Below are 18,670 nucleotides of genomic sequence, written 5' to 3' on the forward strand. Positions count from 1 at the left end.
GTTATATTTTATTTCCTAATCCTAGTGGGATAATCCACAGAGAGACTAGTACTGGGTAAAAGAGAAGGAAACCAGAAAAGAACAGCAAAACCGGCTAGCAAGGTAGGCTAGGACTGACACTAAATGGGTAATTTGCTATACTACCTCTGATGCCAAATCACAATAACTACAGACTGCATAAAAACCTATACGCACACACACAATTGGGATTGGATAATCAACCTACTTTTACACACAACTGACATAATTCATAAAGTGAGTAATAGACACCAGGCAAACACAAAAACATTAACACAGCAGAGACATAGAAAACACACAGACAATTGCAACCTGTTAGTGATAATACAATGAAGACGTTCTTGTCAGAACACCTTGGTCCCCTAGCCAAAAACATAATCACCATGTCAAAAATGCGTTTCAGCTTATATTCATCTTATTGCGTTCCATTGTTTGACCTGCCTACCCTGAGTAAAATCCCCACACAACGACACCTGGCCAGCGGAACATCACTACACAATGACACCTGGCCATATAACATCACTACACAACGACAGCTGGCCATATAACATCACTACACAACGACAGCTGGCCATATAACATCACTACACAACGACACCTGGCCAGCGGAACATCACTACACAACGACACCTGGCCATATAACGTCACTACACAACGACACCTGGCCATATAACATCACTACACAACGACACCTGGCCATATAACATCACTACACAACGACAGCTGGCCATATAACATCACTACACAACGACAGCTGGCCATATAACGTCACTACACAATGACACCTGGCCATATAACATCACTACACAACGACAGCTGGCCATATAACATCACTACACAACGACACCTGGCCATATAACATCACTACACAATGACACCTGGCCATATAACATCACTACACAATGACACCTGGCCAGCGGAACATCACTACACAACGACATCTGGCCATATAACATCACTACACAATGACACCTGGCCATATAACATCACTACACAACGACATCTGGCCATATAACATCACTACACAACGACACCTGGCCATATAACATCACTACACAACGACATCTGGCCATATAACATCACTACACAACGACACCTGGCCATATAACGTCACTACACAATGACACCTGGCCATATAACATCACTACACAACGACAGCTGGCCATATAACATCACTACACAACGACACCTGGCCAGCGGAATATTATTACACCACGACACCTGGCATAGCGGTACATCACTACACAACAACACCTGGCCCGTATAACATCACTACACAACACAACAAATCCTGAATGGTAAACTAACGACAACACTTGTATCAAACTTTCTCAGACCAATGGAGGAGAAATCGGGGACATTTGTCTAGGCAATAAAAAGAACTGCGACCGAACAAACACAGTATTTTGACATGTTAATATGGGAGTGGTTCGTGTCTAAATGGTTCTATCAATCTATCTCAGTGGTTCAGCCCTCTTCCATGCCTGCCGTTACAAAGTGAGTTAGACATTTGGATTGAGTGTTAAAAAGTGTTAAAAAGTGTTAAAGTGCGAGGATGCAGCTGGTGGAACAGAGAGCTCTCTGTGGGGATAGAGAGAGAGGAGGCAGAAAGGGAAGAGAGGAGACAGAGTACAAAAAGTGCACGAGTGCATGTGTATGTTTTTGGAGAGACCATACAGTCATTTCCTATGCAAGTTGTGGACAGACTGACCTTAAGTCCGCAGCAGATATAAATATACTGAATAGAGTTGACATGATATACTACAACACCGTTTAGAAAATGTTTGGGATGTTCTTTAAAATGTAGATAAAAACAGAATGCAGCGATGTGCAAATCATTTAAAGCCTATAGTCAATAGAAATTTGTACAAAGACAACATACACCAATCAGCCATAACATTATGACCACCTGCTTAACATTGTGTAGGTCCCACTTTTGCCACCAAAACAGCCCTGATCCGTTGAGGCATGGACTCCACTAGACCTCTGAAGGTGTGCTGTGGTATATGGCACAAAGACATTAGGAGCAGATCCTTTCAGTCCTGTAAGTTGCGAGGTGGGGCCTGTTTGTCCAGCACCTCCCACAGATGCTCGATTGGATTGAGATCTGGGGAATTTGGAGGCCAAGTCAACACCTTGAACTGGTTGTTGTTTTCCTCAAACAATTCCTAAATATTTTTTGCTTTGTGGCAGGGCACATTATCCTGCTGAAAGAGGGCAATGCCATCAGGAAATATTATTACCATGAAAGTTTGCACATGAATTGCAACAATGCTCAGGTAGGTTATACGTATCAAAGTAACATCCACATGATTGGCAGGATCCAAGGTTTCCCAGCAGAACATTCCCCAAAGCATCACACTACCTCCACCGGCTTGCCTCCTTCCCATAGTGCATCCTGGTGCCATGTGTTCTCCATGTAAGTGACACACACGCACCCGGCCATCAATGTGATGTAAAAGGAAACGTGATTCATCAGACCAGTCCACCTTCTTCCATTGCTCCGTGGTCCAGTTCTGATGCTCACATGTCCATTGTAGGCGCTTTCACAGTGGACAGGGGTCAGCATGGGCAGCCTAACTGGTCTGAGGCTACACAGCCCCATACGCAACAAACTGTGATGCACTGTTCTATCAGTACCAGCATTAACTTTTTCAGCAATTTGAGCTACAGTAGCTCATCTATTGAATCAGACTACACTGGCCAGCCTTCACTCCCCACGTGCATCAATGAGCCTTGGCCAACCATGACCCTGTCACAGGTTCACCGCTTTACCTTCCTTGGACCACTTTTGATAGGTACTGACCACTGCAGACTGGGAACACCCCACAAGGGTTGCAGTTTTGGAGATGGTTTAACCCAGTCGTCTAGCCATCCCTATTTGGCCCTTGTCAAAGTCGCTCAGATCCTTACGTTTGCCCATTTTTCCTGCTTCTAACACATCAACTTTGAGAACAGAATGTTCACTTGCTGCCTAAAATATCTCACTCACTGACAGGTGCCATGATAAAGAGATTATCAGTGTTATTCACTTCACCTGTCAGTGGTCATAATGTTATGACTGTGTACATACAGTTGTGTGTATATACAGTTGTGCTCAAAAGTTTGCATACCCTTGGACAATTCGTAATATATTTACCATTTGTAAAGAAAACATGAGTGAGTAGGCAAAACATAACTTATGGGATTCATATCGAACTGTAGGTCAGAACAGAATGGCAAAATCACAAAACAAACATGGCAACAAAGAAAAAAATGAACTGACCCTGTTCAAAAGTCTGCATACCCTTAGTTCTTAATACTGTGTATTGCCCCATAGCATCAATGACGGCGAGCAGTCTTTTGTAATAGTTGTCTATAAGACCAATAGTTGTCTATTGCAGGTGGTATAGCTGCCCATTCCACTTGGCAAAGATCATGCAAAGTCTTTGGTCGCCTTGCATGAACCGCACATTTGAGATCTCCCCAGAGTGGCTCAATGATATTAAGGTCAGGAGACTGTGATGGCCACTCCATAACCTTCACCTTGTTCTGCTGTAACCACTGGAGCGTCAACTTGGCCTTGTGCTTAGGAACATTGTCATGCTGGAAAATCCAAGTGTGTCCCAATGCATAGCTTTCCTGCAGAAGAATGCAAATTGTCTGCCAGTATTTTCTGAAAACATGCTGCATTCATCTTGCCATCAATTATCACAAAATCCCTGTGTCTTTAGAACATACACACCCCCAAAACACCAGTGAGCCACCACCATTATTCACAGTGGGGATGGTATTCTGTTCAGTTTAGGCCTTGTTGACCACTCTCCACGGCGTGAACGAGAAATAATGAAACGCCCGTTTTAAGGAACTGACCTGTGTCAGTGTTGTTGTGAAGAGAGCTACATAAACAATGCAGCTCATTTTTGTTCAAGTATCGTCGTATTGTGCTCCTTGAAACAACCATCTTTTTCCAGAGCAGCCTGTATTTCTCCTGAGGTTACCTGTGGGTTTTTCTTTGTATCCCGAACAATTCTACTGGCAATTATGGCTGAAATCTTTCCTTGTCTATCTGACCTTGGCTTGGTATCAAGATATCCCTGAATTTTCCACTTCTTAATAAGTGATTGAACATTACTGACTGGCATTGGCAAGGCTTTGGATATACTTTCATATCCTTTTCCATTTTTATAAAGTTCCATGACCTTGTTATGCAAGACTTTTGACAGTTATTTTCTGCTCCCCATGGCTCAGTATCTAGCCTGCTCAGTGCATCCATGTGAGAGCAAACAAACTCATTGACTATTTATACACAGACACTAATTGCAATTTCAAAAGGCACAGGGATGGGAAATTCACCTTTAATTGCCATTTTCACCTGTGTGTGTCACCTTCTGTGCCTGTAACAAGGCCAAACATTCAAGGGTATGTAAACTTTGGATCAGGGCCATTTGGGTGATTTCCGTTATCATTATGATTTAAAAAGAAGCCAAACAACTTTGTGATAACAATTGGCTTCATATGAACACTAAAAAAATTGCATGATCAGTCATACTTTCAAAATCAATACCAGAATTTCACAATTTCTGCCAGGGTATGTAAACTTATGATTACAACTGTATACACTCTATATATACTGAAAAATACAGTGGATATAAGTAGTCTATACAATCCTGTTAAAATGCAAGGATCTTTTACATATATGCCGGTCCCATTTCTGGGTTGATGCCCTTCTACGGCCCTGTCCAGCTTTCCTCGTGTAACAGTCCGTCTCCTGGGATCTCCTCTATGCTCTTGACACTGTTCTGGGAGACAGAGCAAACCTTGCGACGGCACCTATAGATGTATCATCCTGGAGGAGCTGGACTACCTGTGCAACCTAAATGGGCAGCAGGTACAGCCTCTTGCTACCAGTAGTGACAAGGACACTAGCAAAATGCAAAACAAGAGATGAATCAGTCAGGAAGGATAAGAAGAGAGCAGTCTGTGTCCACCACCTGCAAAACCATTCCCTTTTTGGGGGTTGTCTTGCTGTTGCCTCTCCAGTGCATCTGGTGTCACTTTTATTTGCACCAAAACAGGTGACACTGATTGACAATCGTTTATGCTTCCTACCTGGACAGATTGATACTGTATCAATCAATCAATCCAATATATTTATAAAGCCCTTTTTACAAGAGCAGTTGTCACAAGTGCTTTTACAGAGACAACCGGCCTTAAACCCAAGGAGCAAACAACAGTAGTGTTGATACTGTATCCCTGAAGTTTAACTGACTTGGTGTTATACTGTGATGATTACGTGTTCCCTTAATTATTTTGAGCAGTGTATATATATATATATATATATATATATATATATATATAGCAGATGCTCTTATCTATATATATAAAAAAAAGTATCCTCAGCGACTCTCAGATTGTATTGAGTGATCAGATAGTATAACCACTAGTCTACAATCATGAGTCTACAACCACAAGTCTATAACTGCTAGTCTACAGCCACAAGTCTACAACCGCTAGTCTACAACTGCTAGTCTACAACCACAAGTCTATAACCGCTAGTCTACAACCACAAGTCTATAACCGCTAGTCTACAACCACAAGTCTACAACCGCTAGTCTACAACCGCTAGTCTACAACCACTAGACTACAACCGCTAGTCTACAACCACTAGACTACAACCGCTAGTCTACAACCGCTAGTCTATAACCACTCTTCCACCCACAAAATAAATCTGAGAAATACACATCATCATACAAGAGAAACAGAGAGCCAACAGAGTAAGAGCTGCTTCAGCATCGGAGTGGAGAAGTGCGGAGACTCAGTGTGGGTCCTGTTCCAGTTCGGGGGCATGTCAGTGTATTTCTTCCCACAGAGGAAATGTTTGCCATTTCTAAGGGCACAATCTAAATAGCGCTTTTCAGAGTGCCACTAAGAAGGAGCAGATTGATGAGGAATGAGAGAGTCGGTTCAGAAAGAACCCAAATGGAACCCTATTTCCCACATGGCTGTGGCCAATAGCAGGGCACGATGTAGGAAATGGGGTACCATCGGAAACACACAATGTTACCTAAATAAATCTCACCCCATATATTAAAATCAATGAGGGTCAGTTACTAATAGCCTTTCACTGTTGTTTCAAATGTCATATGGTTGTCTGGACAGAGTTAATCAATAACACAATGAGCAGACCCAGTATGGACATCTAAAACTGTTTCAAATGAACGTTTTCCCATGACGTGGAAGTGTGTGTGGTGTTACATTTCCATGTATGTGTTATTCCGTCAGAAAACTCACTTATAAATATAATGTCTTAGGCAGCAGTCTAATTGAGAGACTTATGGGACACGTTATGGTTCCGAGTCTTGCTATTGGACAAAAACACAGATCACCTTGACAGCTCAGAGATCCAACCTAGCAACCTTTCAGTCATTGGTCAGATGCTTTAACCTGGCACCCACCATAAATCTGACTTGAACATCTGAACCTACTTTTTTACACTCTGAACTGCTCTGCAGATCTACGGCTTATTTTGTTCTAAAAAAAAACTGTATGTCACAGAAAAAGGCGCAAGTTCACAGGCATGGTTGAAAGGAAAATAATAAGTCCCAAACCATTGATTAAGAAGACTGCTTTATACATCTGAAAGCACTTAACATTGCATAGCATACAGTACATCAGGGAATCAGCCCTGAGGTAACTTCAGGATTCATCTTTAAATGCACCCTCCCAAACGGCACCTGGTTCTGTGTTACATTATTTGATCAGAGCCCTCCGCACTACAGACAGAAAGGGACCAATGTTAGGATGCACCCTAAATAATTAAACTCTAAAGTACAACCAAATTTCAAATTTCAAGCAAACTTTTAAAAGTACAGAGGCTTACAGCCAATCATTTAACCATGTAAGAAAAGGTATAGATTTTAACATACAGCAACACTAAAAGCTCTTGTTCATTCATCCACCGACATGCTGTGGATCTTTTTGTGATTCACTGAAGCCATTTTGTTTGTATGCTAATTAAACAGTATACTTTGTGCCTCACAAACTAAAAGAACGATGAGGCATTTTGAGTGTTGTGTGTCTCTCTCTGTATGTCTCTGTGTGTGTGTGTGTGTTTGTGTGTGTGTGTGTGTGTATTTGTCCAGCGAAAAGTCCTAAAGTAAACCAATCCCATTAAACAGACCTGTGTGTGATTCAATGTTCTCCTTCTTCAACCAGTGTCCAGTCAGAAGCAAGTCCTGAACAATTTGGATCTAGACAATGAATGGACCTTGGAATTTGATACATCAAGCTAAAATCAGTTTGCCTTCCTGACATAAATTTCATTAACTGCATATAAGAGCATGTTCACCCTACCTTCTTTATAGGCTTCTAAAATGTGTATAAACTTAATTGGATGCTTAATCAAAGTTACAATTTCTACCTGGAGAAGAAAAGGTTTACTGATTGAAAGAAATATCCGATATGTTAATATCCGATTTCAGAGTATTTGTGAATATATGCATATCGTTAGCTAATATTTGTCCCCAGGACACAGGAGAACACCACAAGGATCTTTTGACAAAAACGTTAGATGTATGCCAACACACCTCCCTTCTCCCAAAGCGTTCATTACTGTCACAGACTTGAAAATGTATGCTGGAGACTCTCACTAGTCACATGTTCAAACACCCCAATGGAAGGAGATTCTTACTGGGAGGCACCCCTGTGAATAGCAGTCATCTTTGATGCATCGTCTCACCTTTGACCTCTACTAGGAGCTCACTGGAATTTAGTCGGTCCACTCTGTCTTTCCAGTCTTTGGACAGAAATCTCTCCACACAGGTCGACTCTATGGCAGGAAAGGAAGACAAGTTAGAATCCTGGTCCATCACTGAATCAAATGCTCCCCTGAGAAGAATGAAACAGACCACACTGAATAACTGAATCAAATGTTCTCTGGAGCAGAATGCAAAATATGACACAGAATCACTGAATCAATTCAGGGAAACCTGGTGCGTGTGTCCAGGAGCCTGTACTCCACAGATCACGCTCCTAAACCCCCTATTAACAGTTTAATTCCTCAGTGAAATTGCAGACGTCAAGCAATCAAGATGGCATTCTTCACTTTTGGTACAGAAAACCCCCCTCCCACCCAACCCCTCCAAGGCCTTTCTGGATTAAAAATGGTTAACCAGACAATGGCTCATTTGTGGGACTTGATCCTAACAAAAGGACAAGCAATCATAAGCACATGGTCATTGTGAATGGCTTAATGTTTGGTTTGAGAGGTTTGTGGCCTCGATGCCCTCCAAGGCTGAATGAAACGTACTTCGCACTACATTGAACCAGAGTCCCATATGCTTCGGTCAAAAGTAGGGCACTATGTGGGATAGGGGGTTCATTGGGAAAGACACTTGGTCCCATTAAAAGCCTAGCATGTTTACAGTGGTTTACATAAGTTCACGTTGAGTAGGATCACATGGGATAAACATGAACAATGGTCAACAAAGAGAGGGAACGGAAGCCTCCCGAACTGCATCCTGCTCCCTAGATAGTGCACAACGTTTCCCTCACAGAGCATGCTTCTTTTATAGGGAATAGGGCGCCGTTTTGGAAGCAGCTCGTAAGAAACGGCAATGGACAGTGAATGCTTACGAAAGAGGCCGACTTCAAAACGTTTCTGAAATTCCAAAGGCCCCTCCCAGGCTGTGGGGCCCAAAGGGGAATTTCCAAGTCTGATTCGTAATAACAAGATGGTTGATACAATTTGCCGTCAAAATCCCCCATCATTTGTTGATCGTTAGCCTCCTCAATCTGAAAGCACGCCCCAGCTCAATATGTCCTGTATATATTTGGTAGTACTTTAGACTATTTACAGCCAGCGGAAGAGAGTGTCTGTCTCTCGCTTTGAGAGATAAACATACACGGCCTGCTGGGCCTCGCATTAAACTGAATTAGAGCAAGGATTTATTGACGCACTTAGGGAAGAAAATACAACCTGTAACTCTACTCTGAGTCTGTGCTTGGGCGCTGGATGATAGAAAAGTGTACGTGTGTGAATGTGTGTGTGTGTGCATAAACACGCAAGCTCGTGTGTGTGTGAGGGTTCCACGCGATTTATAACCCTCCCGACCTGATAAACATATCTGAAGAGAAAAGGAGGAGGTGAGAGGGACTGGCAGAGAGATGGAGAGGGGGAGAGGAGGAGAGGAGGAGAGGAGGAGATGGGTTTTACCCTAGATGGGTCTTTATCTTCGTCTTTTCTTCTGCAGGGAGGATCAAGTGCTGTTTAGATTGGGGACTGGATAGAAATTCCACACTGTCCGCACTCGCTCTCCTCCCCGAAGTAGATAGGATATTCAGATGATGAAGGACTTGTGTACAGTCCAGAGAAGTGTACAGGGGGGAGAAGCGGGGGAGGGGGGCTCTGAATAGGAATAGACCAAGAGAGCAGGATGAAGAGGAGAACGAGGAGGAGGATGAAGAGGCGACAGGAAGAAAGCACACTGGAGATTTTACGATTCCCTGCTCACAGAGATGTGTACCTGCCTTCTCACCATAGGCAACACACACACACACAGACAAGGAGATACACAGACAAAGCTGTCATTGTAAATCTGTGGGCCCAGACAGTCGGCCAAGTATCAGAGATAGTGTTTGGTGTAAACAGATGTTTTATCACCTGGCTGTCTTAGGGTTGTACCGAGTGTTTATGGTGTTTTACCAAAACCACAGGCCTGTGGCATTGTGGGACGGCAAGCGTCAAGCGTCCTCAGGGTCAAGACACGGCCAGGAGCGTTTAACCCACGCAGGCATTCTGGCAAACACACAGACGCAAACCGCAAAACAGAAACGACAGTGAGAGTTTAAATGTCCCTGTGCTGAAAGTTAAACACCTTTTTAAAATATGTTTCGTGTTTTCCTTCAAATGGTTAAGCACTGAATACAGGAGAAGTAGAAGAAGTTTAACTTGATTTTAGATGGTTCTTCATCGTATAAGTAACCTATGGGCGGGGGGGGGGGGCTGTAGCTCTGTTACTTTAGCCACCACTGAATGGTTGGGGGATGAGAAAGAGAGAGACAGCAGAGACACAAAGAAAGAGAGCGAGAGAGCGAGGGAATAGGGAGACAGACAGATAAAGATGAAGAGAGAAAGGAGAGAAAGAGAAAAAGAGAGCGACAGAAAGAGACGGAGAGGGAGAGCAGCTGGGCTGAACAGCTGTCCAGGAGGATTTATGACAGAGTGAAATAAAACTCAACATATGTCCAAACACAAGTAGGAAAGCAGAGATCCCCTCTTTAGCTTACAGAGAATCTCAACTGGTTTCACTCAACCCCTCTCTTCACTCCACTCCCCGCCTGGTTTCTGAAAAAGGTCAAAGGTAATCGAGGAGCGGCGGCAACGGGAGAAGATCTGGAGACAAATGAGTTGGCATGAAATGAGACTCTGGTCCCCATCAGGCAAACGACAATTACCGGGGTGAAACCCCCAAAATAACTGTGTAGTTATCTGAATGATATCGGAGGAGTAGCATACCGTCTTCTTTACAAAAGAGTGCATGCTTTCCTCCTTTCGGACATGACCCTTTGGGGGGGGGGGGTCTGTTGGACTTCAAGGGTCTATTTGTGACAGACGCTGGAAGGATGCTCCCGGGCATTCTCTCATCAGGTGCGTCATGGAGGTGGTGTGCATCATCCGCTGTGCACCCACCGACCAGCGCTGACCATCAGTTATAGGGTCACAAAGTAGAGGATGATGGATGGCCCCCGTACAGCACAGGCACTGACACACACCCAAGGAGTCTCCGGGACTCCAGTAAAACCACATCAGCTACGCAGGTAGCACTGCAAGCGTTAAGTGCCGTAAAACCATTAGAGGCCAGGTCGGATGCGCGTTACCACGGTGTCCGTTACTGCACGCTATTTTCATCCGTCAGATGACACCCGCTCAGCCACAGGCTTTGGGATGATGTTTCCCCTGGTACAGACCCAGAATCGGCACTCCCCCGATCTTAATCTAAACCTTAGAGGGGGGAGGAGTACTAAACTGACCCAAGATCAGGGTCTTGGAGCCATTTTATCTTGTCCGTGATTGGAGAACGCCCGCAAGCGGCTCATTTAGAGAGGATGGATGGGGAATGGTTGACAGGGTTACCATGACATCATCAAATGACCAGCAAATGACCCACCTTCCCCCATTCTGGCTTTCATTGAAATGACGGACTGTTAACATTGTAGGTTATTGGATCGTGTTCCCCTGCTCGGGCACTTCAAGCATCAACCAATGAATGGGTGCCACGTCATCGATTGTGTCGTCATCAACTGACAGATTGGTTTTCCATGTAAAGCACTGATACTGAAAAGTCGTATCCAGGCGCTGTGAACTGGCAGGGGTCGGCGACGTCTGAGAAGAAGGAACATATCCGGACAAAAATGACTCCTGGGTTCCATCCCATCGGTTGCAGCAACATAAGTTGTTGCAGACAGAAATGCATATAATACGTGGTGTAGCAGTCTAAGTCTCACCTCACATGCACTGTTGCAGCACGGTTGCGAATTGTAGTAAAGAGAGCTCACCGCTCTCTCAGCAAAAGTTCTCTCTATCTTTCCACACAGTCTCTCAAATAAAGCATAAAAAAGCCTGGAGGAAATATGAAAACAGCTCAAAAGAAAGTATGATTTATAGCTGAGGTGAATGATTAGTCCATCTGTTGTAATAACAACTGTACAATTCTCTCTGAACATTCTGTAACTTTAAACCACACTGAGCGAACGTCACCGCGTTCTGGTCAGACCTCAGATATTTGTGACAGTCACGGCGTCAGTTGTACCGTACAATTATAGTTACAAAGAAACTTAAAACGAATGAGATACCCATACCTTCTCTGCACCTTCCAATAGGTGGGTTAAAGATCACTGGCTTCTGTTCCCACTTTAGTCACACGCCTCCCCTCAACACCCGTCCCCTGACGCCACGTGAGGCAAAGACAATAGAAGCCTTGTTGTTGGGGGTCAGAGGTAATGGGGTGGGGCAGGCTGGATAAGCGGGGGGGTGGGGGGGGTTAAAGAAGGGTGGGGTGTTCTTGTTGCGTTCTGACAGCTGAGTGCCCACGGAGAGTGAGAGGACGAGTGTCCATGGCCCTCCACCGCTGTCGATGAGTCTGAAAAAGAGAATCTGACGGGGGGGGACTATCCGGACGCGCGAGAGAACAGCAAACAAGCAGCTGGCTCGTTCTGTCATCTGTAAGGGGAGCATTGAACTTCGGCCTCAGTTACAGACTGTCCCGCTCTGCGACCAACACTGACTCGCTGGATCGGACTCTATTACAGCACGGCGAACACGGAAAGAAAAGAGGAGAAAAGAAAGGTCCGGTGCATTCCAGGTACCTGGTACTCAAGGGGTGGATGTGGACAGAATGAGATATGGCGAAGGACCATATGGCCGTTTGGCCAGCTGCCAAGCCATGAAAAAAAAGCTGCTTGGCATCCCATGTGGCTTGATGTAGTTAAGGCCCTCTGCCACAGATCATTACAGCAGAGATCCCTATTCATGACAGAATGCCAGGGGGAGTTAAAGTCTTGGGGGCACACACACACACACACACACCAAATCACTCTCAAGCTGGTAATCATATAGAGAAGGACTAACACAGCGGCAATGCCAAAAGCCATGAGTCAAATACCGTGCTTAATTAGGCTTAACCCTTAGGCTAACCCTATTCTCATATAAACCCTCTGCACCAACCCTATCACCATTAATACAGGTCCAACTCCTCCCGGCACCCGGGAAAACACACGCCTGCGCGCACACACAGCCAGGGATAACCAGCTCTGTGTTCTGAGTGGCAGTGGTGGAGATTCTAAAATGACCTATCAGCGCTGGGAGAGAACAAAGTGGAGAAGAACAGAATGCGCCTATTGTCAGACAGGGGAAGTTGGACCCCTTGCATGTTGCCCTTCAGCTGGTTAAGCCATTAGATGTTGTGATCGGATCCCCAGGCCTGGTATGTGTTCAAACACAGTGAACAGAAGGAACAGATGCCACTTGGGACTAAACCTAAACTAGCTTTGGATGAATGACAGGTTGGCTAGCTGTACATTTCACTGGTGGTATATTATAGCCAAAAGGCGCATGGGCCATTACAAACAAGGATGTTCAAACCCAGAATGCTAATTGGCTGAAAGCTGTAGTATATATTTGACATAATACATCAGGTAGTTTGAAGCCTAAATGCTGGTATATGAGAAGGGTATTACATCACATAGCCAGGCCACGCAACACAAGTGAAATAAAACTGCAGCAAGCTACAACCAATTTGGAGGTGTGGCCTCGCGAGACCAAACAGCATGTAACTCTTCACTGTTTTAACTGCGTTCATAACCGGGTTACAATAGCAATGAGGCACCTGTAGGATTTTGTGGTCTATACCCAATATACTAAGGGCAGTATTCATGCGTAACACACACCAATGTTCAGACATCATGCCTGATCTTAGCAATGACAAAACCCCTAATAAAGCACTTATCTGGGGTATATTGGCCATAAAACACGAACCCCTGAAGGGCTTAATTGCTATTATATATTTTGCATGATATCTGGGGTATTTTGGTTTGTATGCACAAGACTCGATCGCTGTTTCAGCCAATTAGCATCCAGTCCTCCGAACTTCACTCTGTGTATCATCATGGTTAAGGGAAACTGTTTCTCCACATCATATCGACATATTATATACAGTGAATATACAGTACTTTAGCCTCTAGCCAGTGGTTTTTTTAAAACATTCATTTGGGAGGTACTGAGAAAAGGTATATCAGCAGGTATCTAAGCACTCTGAGCATCTAAACATTAACCGTCAAGATAGATGGAACGCCTGGGCCAGCGACACGAAACATTCCAGTTCTGTCCCTGAGTCAGTCAACACCTACCACTCATCACGGCACCTCTCCAGTGCAGAAGGGTTGGGTCGAAAGTAAAAGCCACACCTCCACTAGACCTTGTGTGCAAACCGGCAGCTTCGCAGTGTGTCCGTCCAAACGGCAGGGGATATTTAAGTCCAACAGACACATCAGTGTCACTGATAGAGGGCCCATTCTAACAGTGCATGTGTGTGACAGCGTCAGTCAGCACATGGCCACCGACCGAGGGGTGTGTGTGTGTGTGTGTGTGTTTGTGGGTCGTCCCCTTATAACTCTGCCCATCAACTCTAGGCTGAAGCAAAACCTATTCACATGTCTGAAACTAAGTGACAGGCTTTGAGGTGACTTGAACCGGTGTTGCGTAAAAAACAATGCAGATATTTTACTAAACATTTCAAGTTGTATATATACCTGAAGGCATGGGTAAAAGGTGAGAGCACCTCCAATCCACCTAAGAGTAGCTGAGCTGCTTCAGAGTCACGTTGAAGACCAAAGCATTTTTCATTCGGCACGGTAAATCAGCCTTGGCCGATTATAGGTATAAGGATTTGAAAGACGTTTGCCAACCACCAAAGCTGTTTCGGGTACATGAGATTGCTTGAGTTGGCACAAGAGCACTGCGTCAATGCCAGGGCATGCATACACTTGAACCCTGGAGGCTGTGACAATGCCATTTGTAATTATCCGCAATGACACGAGATGAGAGTTTTACAACGGTTCCACACGTTTTGATGAGAAACTGCTCTCTATTCCCTGGTTAAAGTAGTACACTGAGTGGAAAAACCTAACCCTCTAAGATGGGGTCGTGGAGGGTTTAGGGTTACAATAACTCCATGAAACCTTTTAGACCGACCGTTATATAAGTAAAAAGTTATCACGTCTTGTGTTTTCATCCATTGTGATACATGTAAATCATGTCGATTTGACAATGAATTCATGGGTTAAAATATCGAATGATAAAATCAAGGCCAGATCATATAATTCACTATACATATTCACAGCGTTAAACATAAAATCTAGCTCATGAATGGAGTGTTCATATGTGTGAATTTTTGTCCTACCTTTTATACTTTAGAATCTTTTCTTGCACAACATGACTGCACCAACTGTCTGCTGGGTCGCTGACTCAGTTATTCCACTTTGTCTTGTGAAATTCCCAGGAAAAGCTTGATTACAAAAGCTTACTGGACAGATAATTTTTGTATTTTCTTTACTAAAAGCCTATTAAAGGAGAGGTGCAAGCTTGCTCTTCCTTGGTAAATAGATACACTGTCAACATGCAAAAGCATTTGTTTAAAAAGCACCAGAATTTGAAAGGAGAAAGACGAACCACGATGGCATGTGTTTAGGCAGTGATGAAATTAACCACAAAAGTAATAATTATTGTCGTTTAAGAAAGTGCAGAATTCTACAGCAAAGGTAGAAAATGCCTTTTCCACTTATAGTTTGACTATTCTGTTTCTGTAAATGATTAGGTCAATATGATAACAATGGCTCTGTAATGCTCTTTATACAATTCTTGCATTTCAGCATACTGTAAATAAAAACCTGGACATATTCCAGCCTGATACATTGTTCTGAGTGAGCTCTCTGGATAAAAATAATCTACTTAGAGAAAAAACACAGACTGTACAATCGGGTAAACTGATACAGTCTTCGTCAGTCTGACACTGGCTAATCGAGCTTTTACAGCTGAGGCGGCTGTACTGTGAAAACCACTACCTCCTCCACAAGGTAAGGCCATTTTCATTCATTACAACTGTCACAGGCACTTAAGGCACTCAGAGAAGCCGACGGCTAACAATGAGCTGAGAGGCGTTAGATGCTGCTTAACTACAGCAGCCGCACTTTCGCCCCAGGCTACGGAGCACACCAGGGTCAGGTCAGTTCAGCCAAGTGGTCACTGTGTGGCTAACAGGGTTTATTCCATTTGATCATAACGTAAATCTCATCTCATGAAGCCCCCTGTCAATGAGCCCTTTTAGCGGGACGTGGAGGCAAACAGGGAACAGGGCGTCATTTGGGGTGCAGACGGGGACGGGTTTGGAGGGAGGAAGGTGGGTGTGTTTCACTGTATGAGATGGCTTCTAACAGGGCGTCATTTGGGGTGCAGACGGGGACGGGTTTGGAGGGAGGAAGGTGGGTGTGTTTCACTGTATGAGATGGCTTCTAACAGGGCGAACAACCTGGACCTTATTTAAGGCTTCTGATACAAAGGTGGTGGCCCTACACAGCCAGCCATAAAGACTTCCTTGTTCTCTGTCTTTTGAAACCTGAATGTATATAACACAATGTCGAAAGCAACACTGCCAAGACCTCGAGTGTGTTTCTTCTTTAAAAATATTAAAAAAATAAAAATAGGACCATAGTTACAGATGTCCTTAACATCTTTTTGCTGGACAGTGTAAGCGGAGTCGGCTCAGTCTCGCTAGAAATTGCTCAATTCTTATGATTATTCCTAGGAAGTTTGTAGATACTAGAAAGCCTATTAGTGGCTAATAAGCTGTTAAAACAGCCAGTGGCAAAAGCAATACAGTTCATTGACGCTATGGTGGAGGTAAACTTAATAAGGGCAATATTTAAATGGGCAATATCTCAGGCCCACATATACATTCTGTAGAAAAATATAATTTGAAACATTAACTGCAGTTGTCTACTGTTCATTTTTTATTGTACTTATACCAGCAGTACTGGAATAAATTAAGAAATAACTGTACCTTTTTCTTTCCTTTCCAAAAAAGTTGAAAAGGAAAGTTACAATTATAGCTGGCTGGCTGGCTGGTATTGTATTAACATGTTACATAGTTAGCTAGCAAGTCAGATACAATGACAGCTTATATTAGCTATCTATAAATTCCTCCATGAACAAAGCTAAATACCCACTTGGAACCAAGAAATATTAAACAGAATTGATAACAAGACAGTATTCTTGATGATTTTACAGAACTGTTACAAACGGGGTAAATTCCATATTCATTATATAATCTAGGTAGTCCGGCAGAGGGCTGCAAATTGTTCCCAAATTGTTCCGGTTGGCTGTCTGGCGCTAGCCAACCGGAACTACCGGAACATCTGTGTTTACAAACATTCTGATCTGGAGTGGAAAATGAAAGACATGAAAGAAATTGACCCCAAAAAAATCGGATGTGGGAACGCTGACGCTGCTACAGTACAAGACATTCTCAGCTCTGGGAGCGTTGTCTCCCGGACTTGGCGTCAACTCAAATCCCTTCTGTTTGATAGGAAGACGTCACGACGGTGATGAAACCGTATGCTGAGCACATACACGTACGCGCCCAGACACACGCCTCACATCCACGGTCAACAAAAGACTGTGTACAGTTCAGTACAGAAGACGGTGTACATAATCTTTAAAAGCCGCCGGCTATCTCCCCACACCACCATATCAATAACAAAGTGAAGCATTTAAGACGAGATCAGTGGGCCCTCTGATATCACTGCAATTATAACAAGTAGCCTAATAGTACAGAAAGATGTTAGATCTCCGTTGCTGCGGGGTGCCGGAGCGTGCTAGGGCATGCAGCGGGAGTCAACCGCCGGCGTGATATGAGGACCCAGATCTGAGAGTGAGGAAAGGGAGACTAGTGATTTCACTTCTCCCAGATCTATCATCTATGGTGAGGGATTTGTCACATGTAATTGAAGGCCTCCAAAGTCCTCCGACGGGGATGTGGACAAAAGGCAGAGGCTGAACACGGCGTACGGAACACGAGGCCACGCACACATGAATGAAAGTTAACACACGCCTGTACAGGTGACCGCACGCGCACACACGCACGCACACACACACACACGCACACACACACACACACACACACACACACACACACACGGTTTTAGTATTTCCTACCATCCTGCTCGGTTTTAGTCAACTCCACCAGTTTCTTCTGCTTCAGCGTGTCCACCACGTCCGCTAGGCTTCCTTTGCGGCGCTCTGGGGTTCCAAAGGTGGTTCCGCCTAGCATCTCCCTGGAACCCTCTTCAGGCTTGAGTGGAGAGGTTGAGTTAGTCCGGTAGGAGTACAATGTGCAGCCCTTGGTGCTGACATTGTCCTGTAGGAACAAATAGGACAAGGGTGTTTCAGGATTAGAAAAACATACATAACCATTGCTTTCCCTGGAAGTGCAACTTAAATTACAATAATATGCTATATAATGGCTTTTTACTCAGTTTTATACATTTATTTTGTATTATTATTTTGTCCCTGTGTGTTGTTTTTCGGTCATCATCTTTGTACAGCGGAATCTAGACTCAGGGCTATTTCCCAAATCTCTGGGTCTGTACTGACAGCCAGAGCATGTCAACTTGGCACAGAGCGAATGATCTGACAGTGAGGAAAGGTCATGGTAATACACCTTGTCTGAGTCCCAAATGGCATCCTATTCCATGAGCACTGAATACTACACTACCCACAAAGCCCCGTCAGAAGAAGTGCACTAACATAGCAGGGCAGCCGTCGTTCTTCCAGGACCGTGGGTTTTTGTGCTGTTAGTTAACATCTTCCTGTCTCACACGTATCGGCAGTGTTTTAGCTACCGTACCATTCAACAGGAAGAGCGTGCTGTTTGGGTCCCTTTGACATGTAGTGCGTCGAATATAATTCTGAAGACTGTTTTAAGACGGGCAATACGTTTACCACATTAATAATTCTATGAATCAGATATTTTGGGATTTAAATTACATTTAGGCAAACATTTAGAATTTCTATTTTTATGTCCCGCCTGTTATACTTCTTCTCTACAGGCTCCGGTCA

The 18,670-nt window shown here is 44.0% G+C and overlaps 1 protein-coding gene across 9 annotated transcripts in view; it reads right to left on the bottom strand.

The window, feature by feature from the left end:
• The window catches only part of LOC105018466 (transcription factor SOX-6), a 103,821-nt gene that overhangs the window by 40,744 nt on the left and 44,407 nt on the right, over positions 1–18,670 (bottom strand). For 8 of the 9 annotated variants that reach the window (XM_029115148.2, XM_029115146.2, XM_029115147.2 and 5 more), the window contains 2 exons: positions 17,768–17,969; positions 7,739–7,828 (listed from right to left, as the gene is read on the bottom strand). In XM_029115148.2, the coding sequence (XP_028970981.1) occupies positions 7,739–7,828; positions 17,768–17,969 (292 nt within the window). The remainder of the gene's footprint in view (positions 1–7,738; positions 7,829–17,767; positions 17,970–18,670) is intronic. The other variant, XM_029115153.2, reaches the window with a different exon arrangement.

The sequence above is a fragment of the Esox lucius genome, chromosome 19, assembly GCF_011004845.1.
Source record: "Esox lucius isolate fEsoLuc1 chromosome 19, fEsoLuc1.pri, whole genome shotgun sequence".
Taxonomy (NCBI): Eukaryota; Metazoa; Chordata; class Actinopteri; order Esociformes; family Esocidae; genus Esox; species Esox lucius.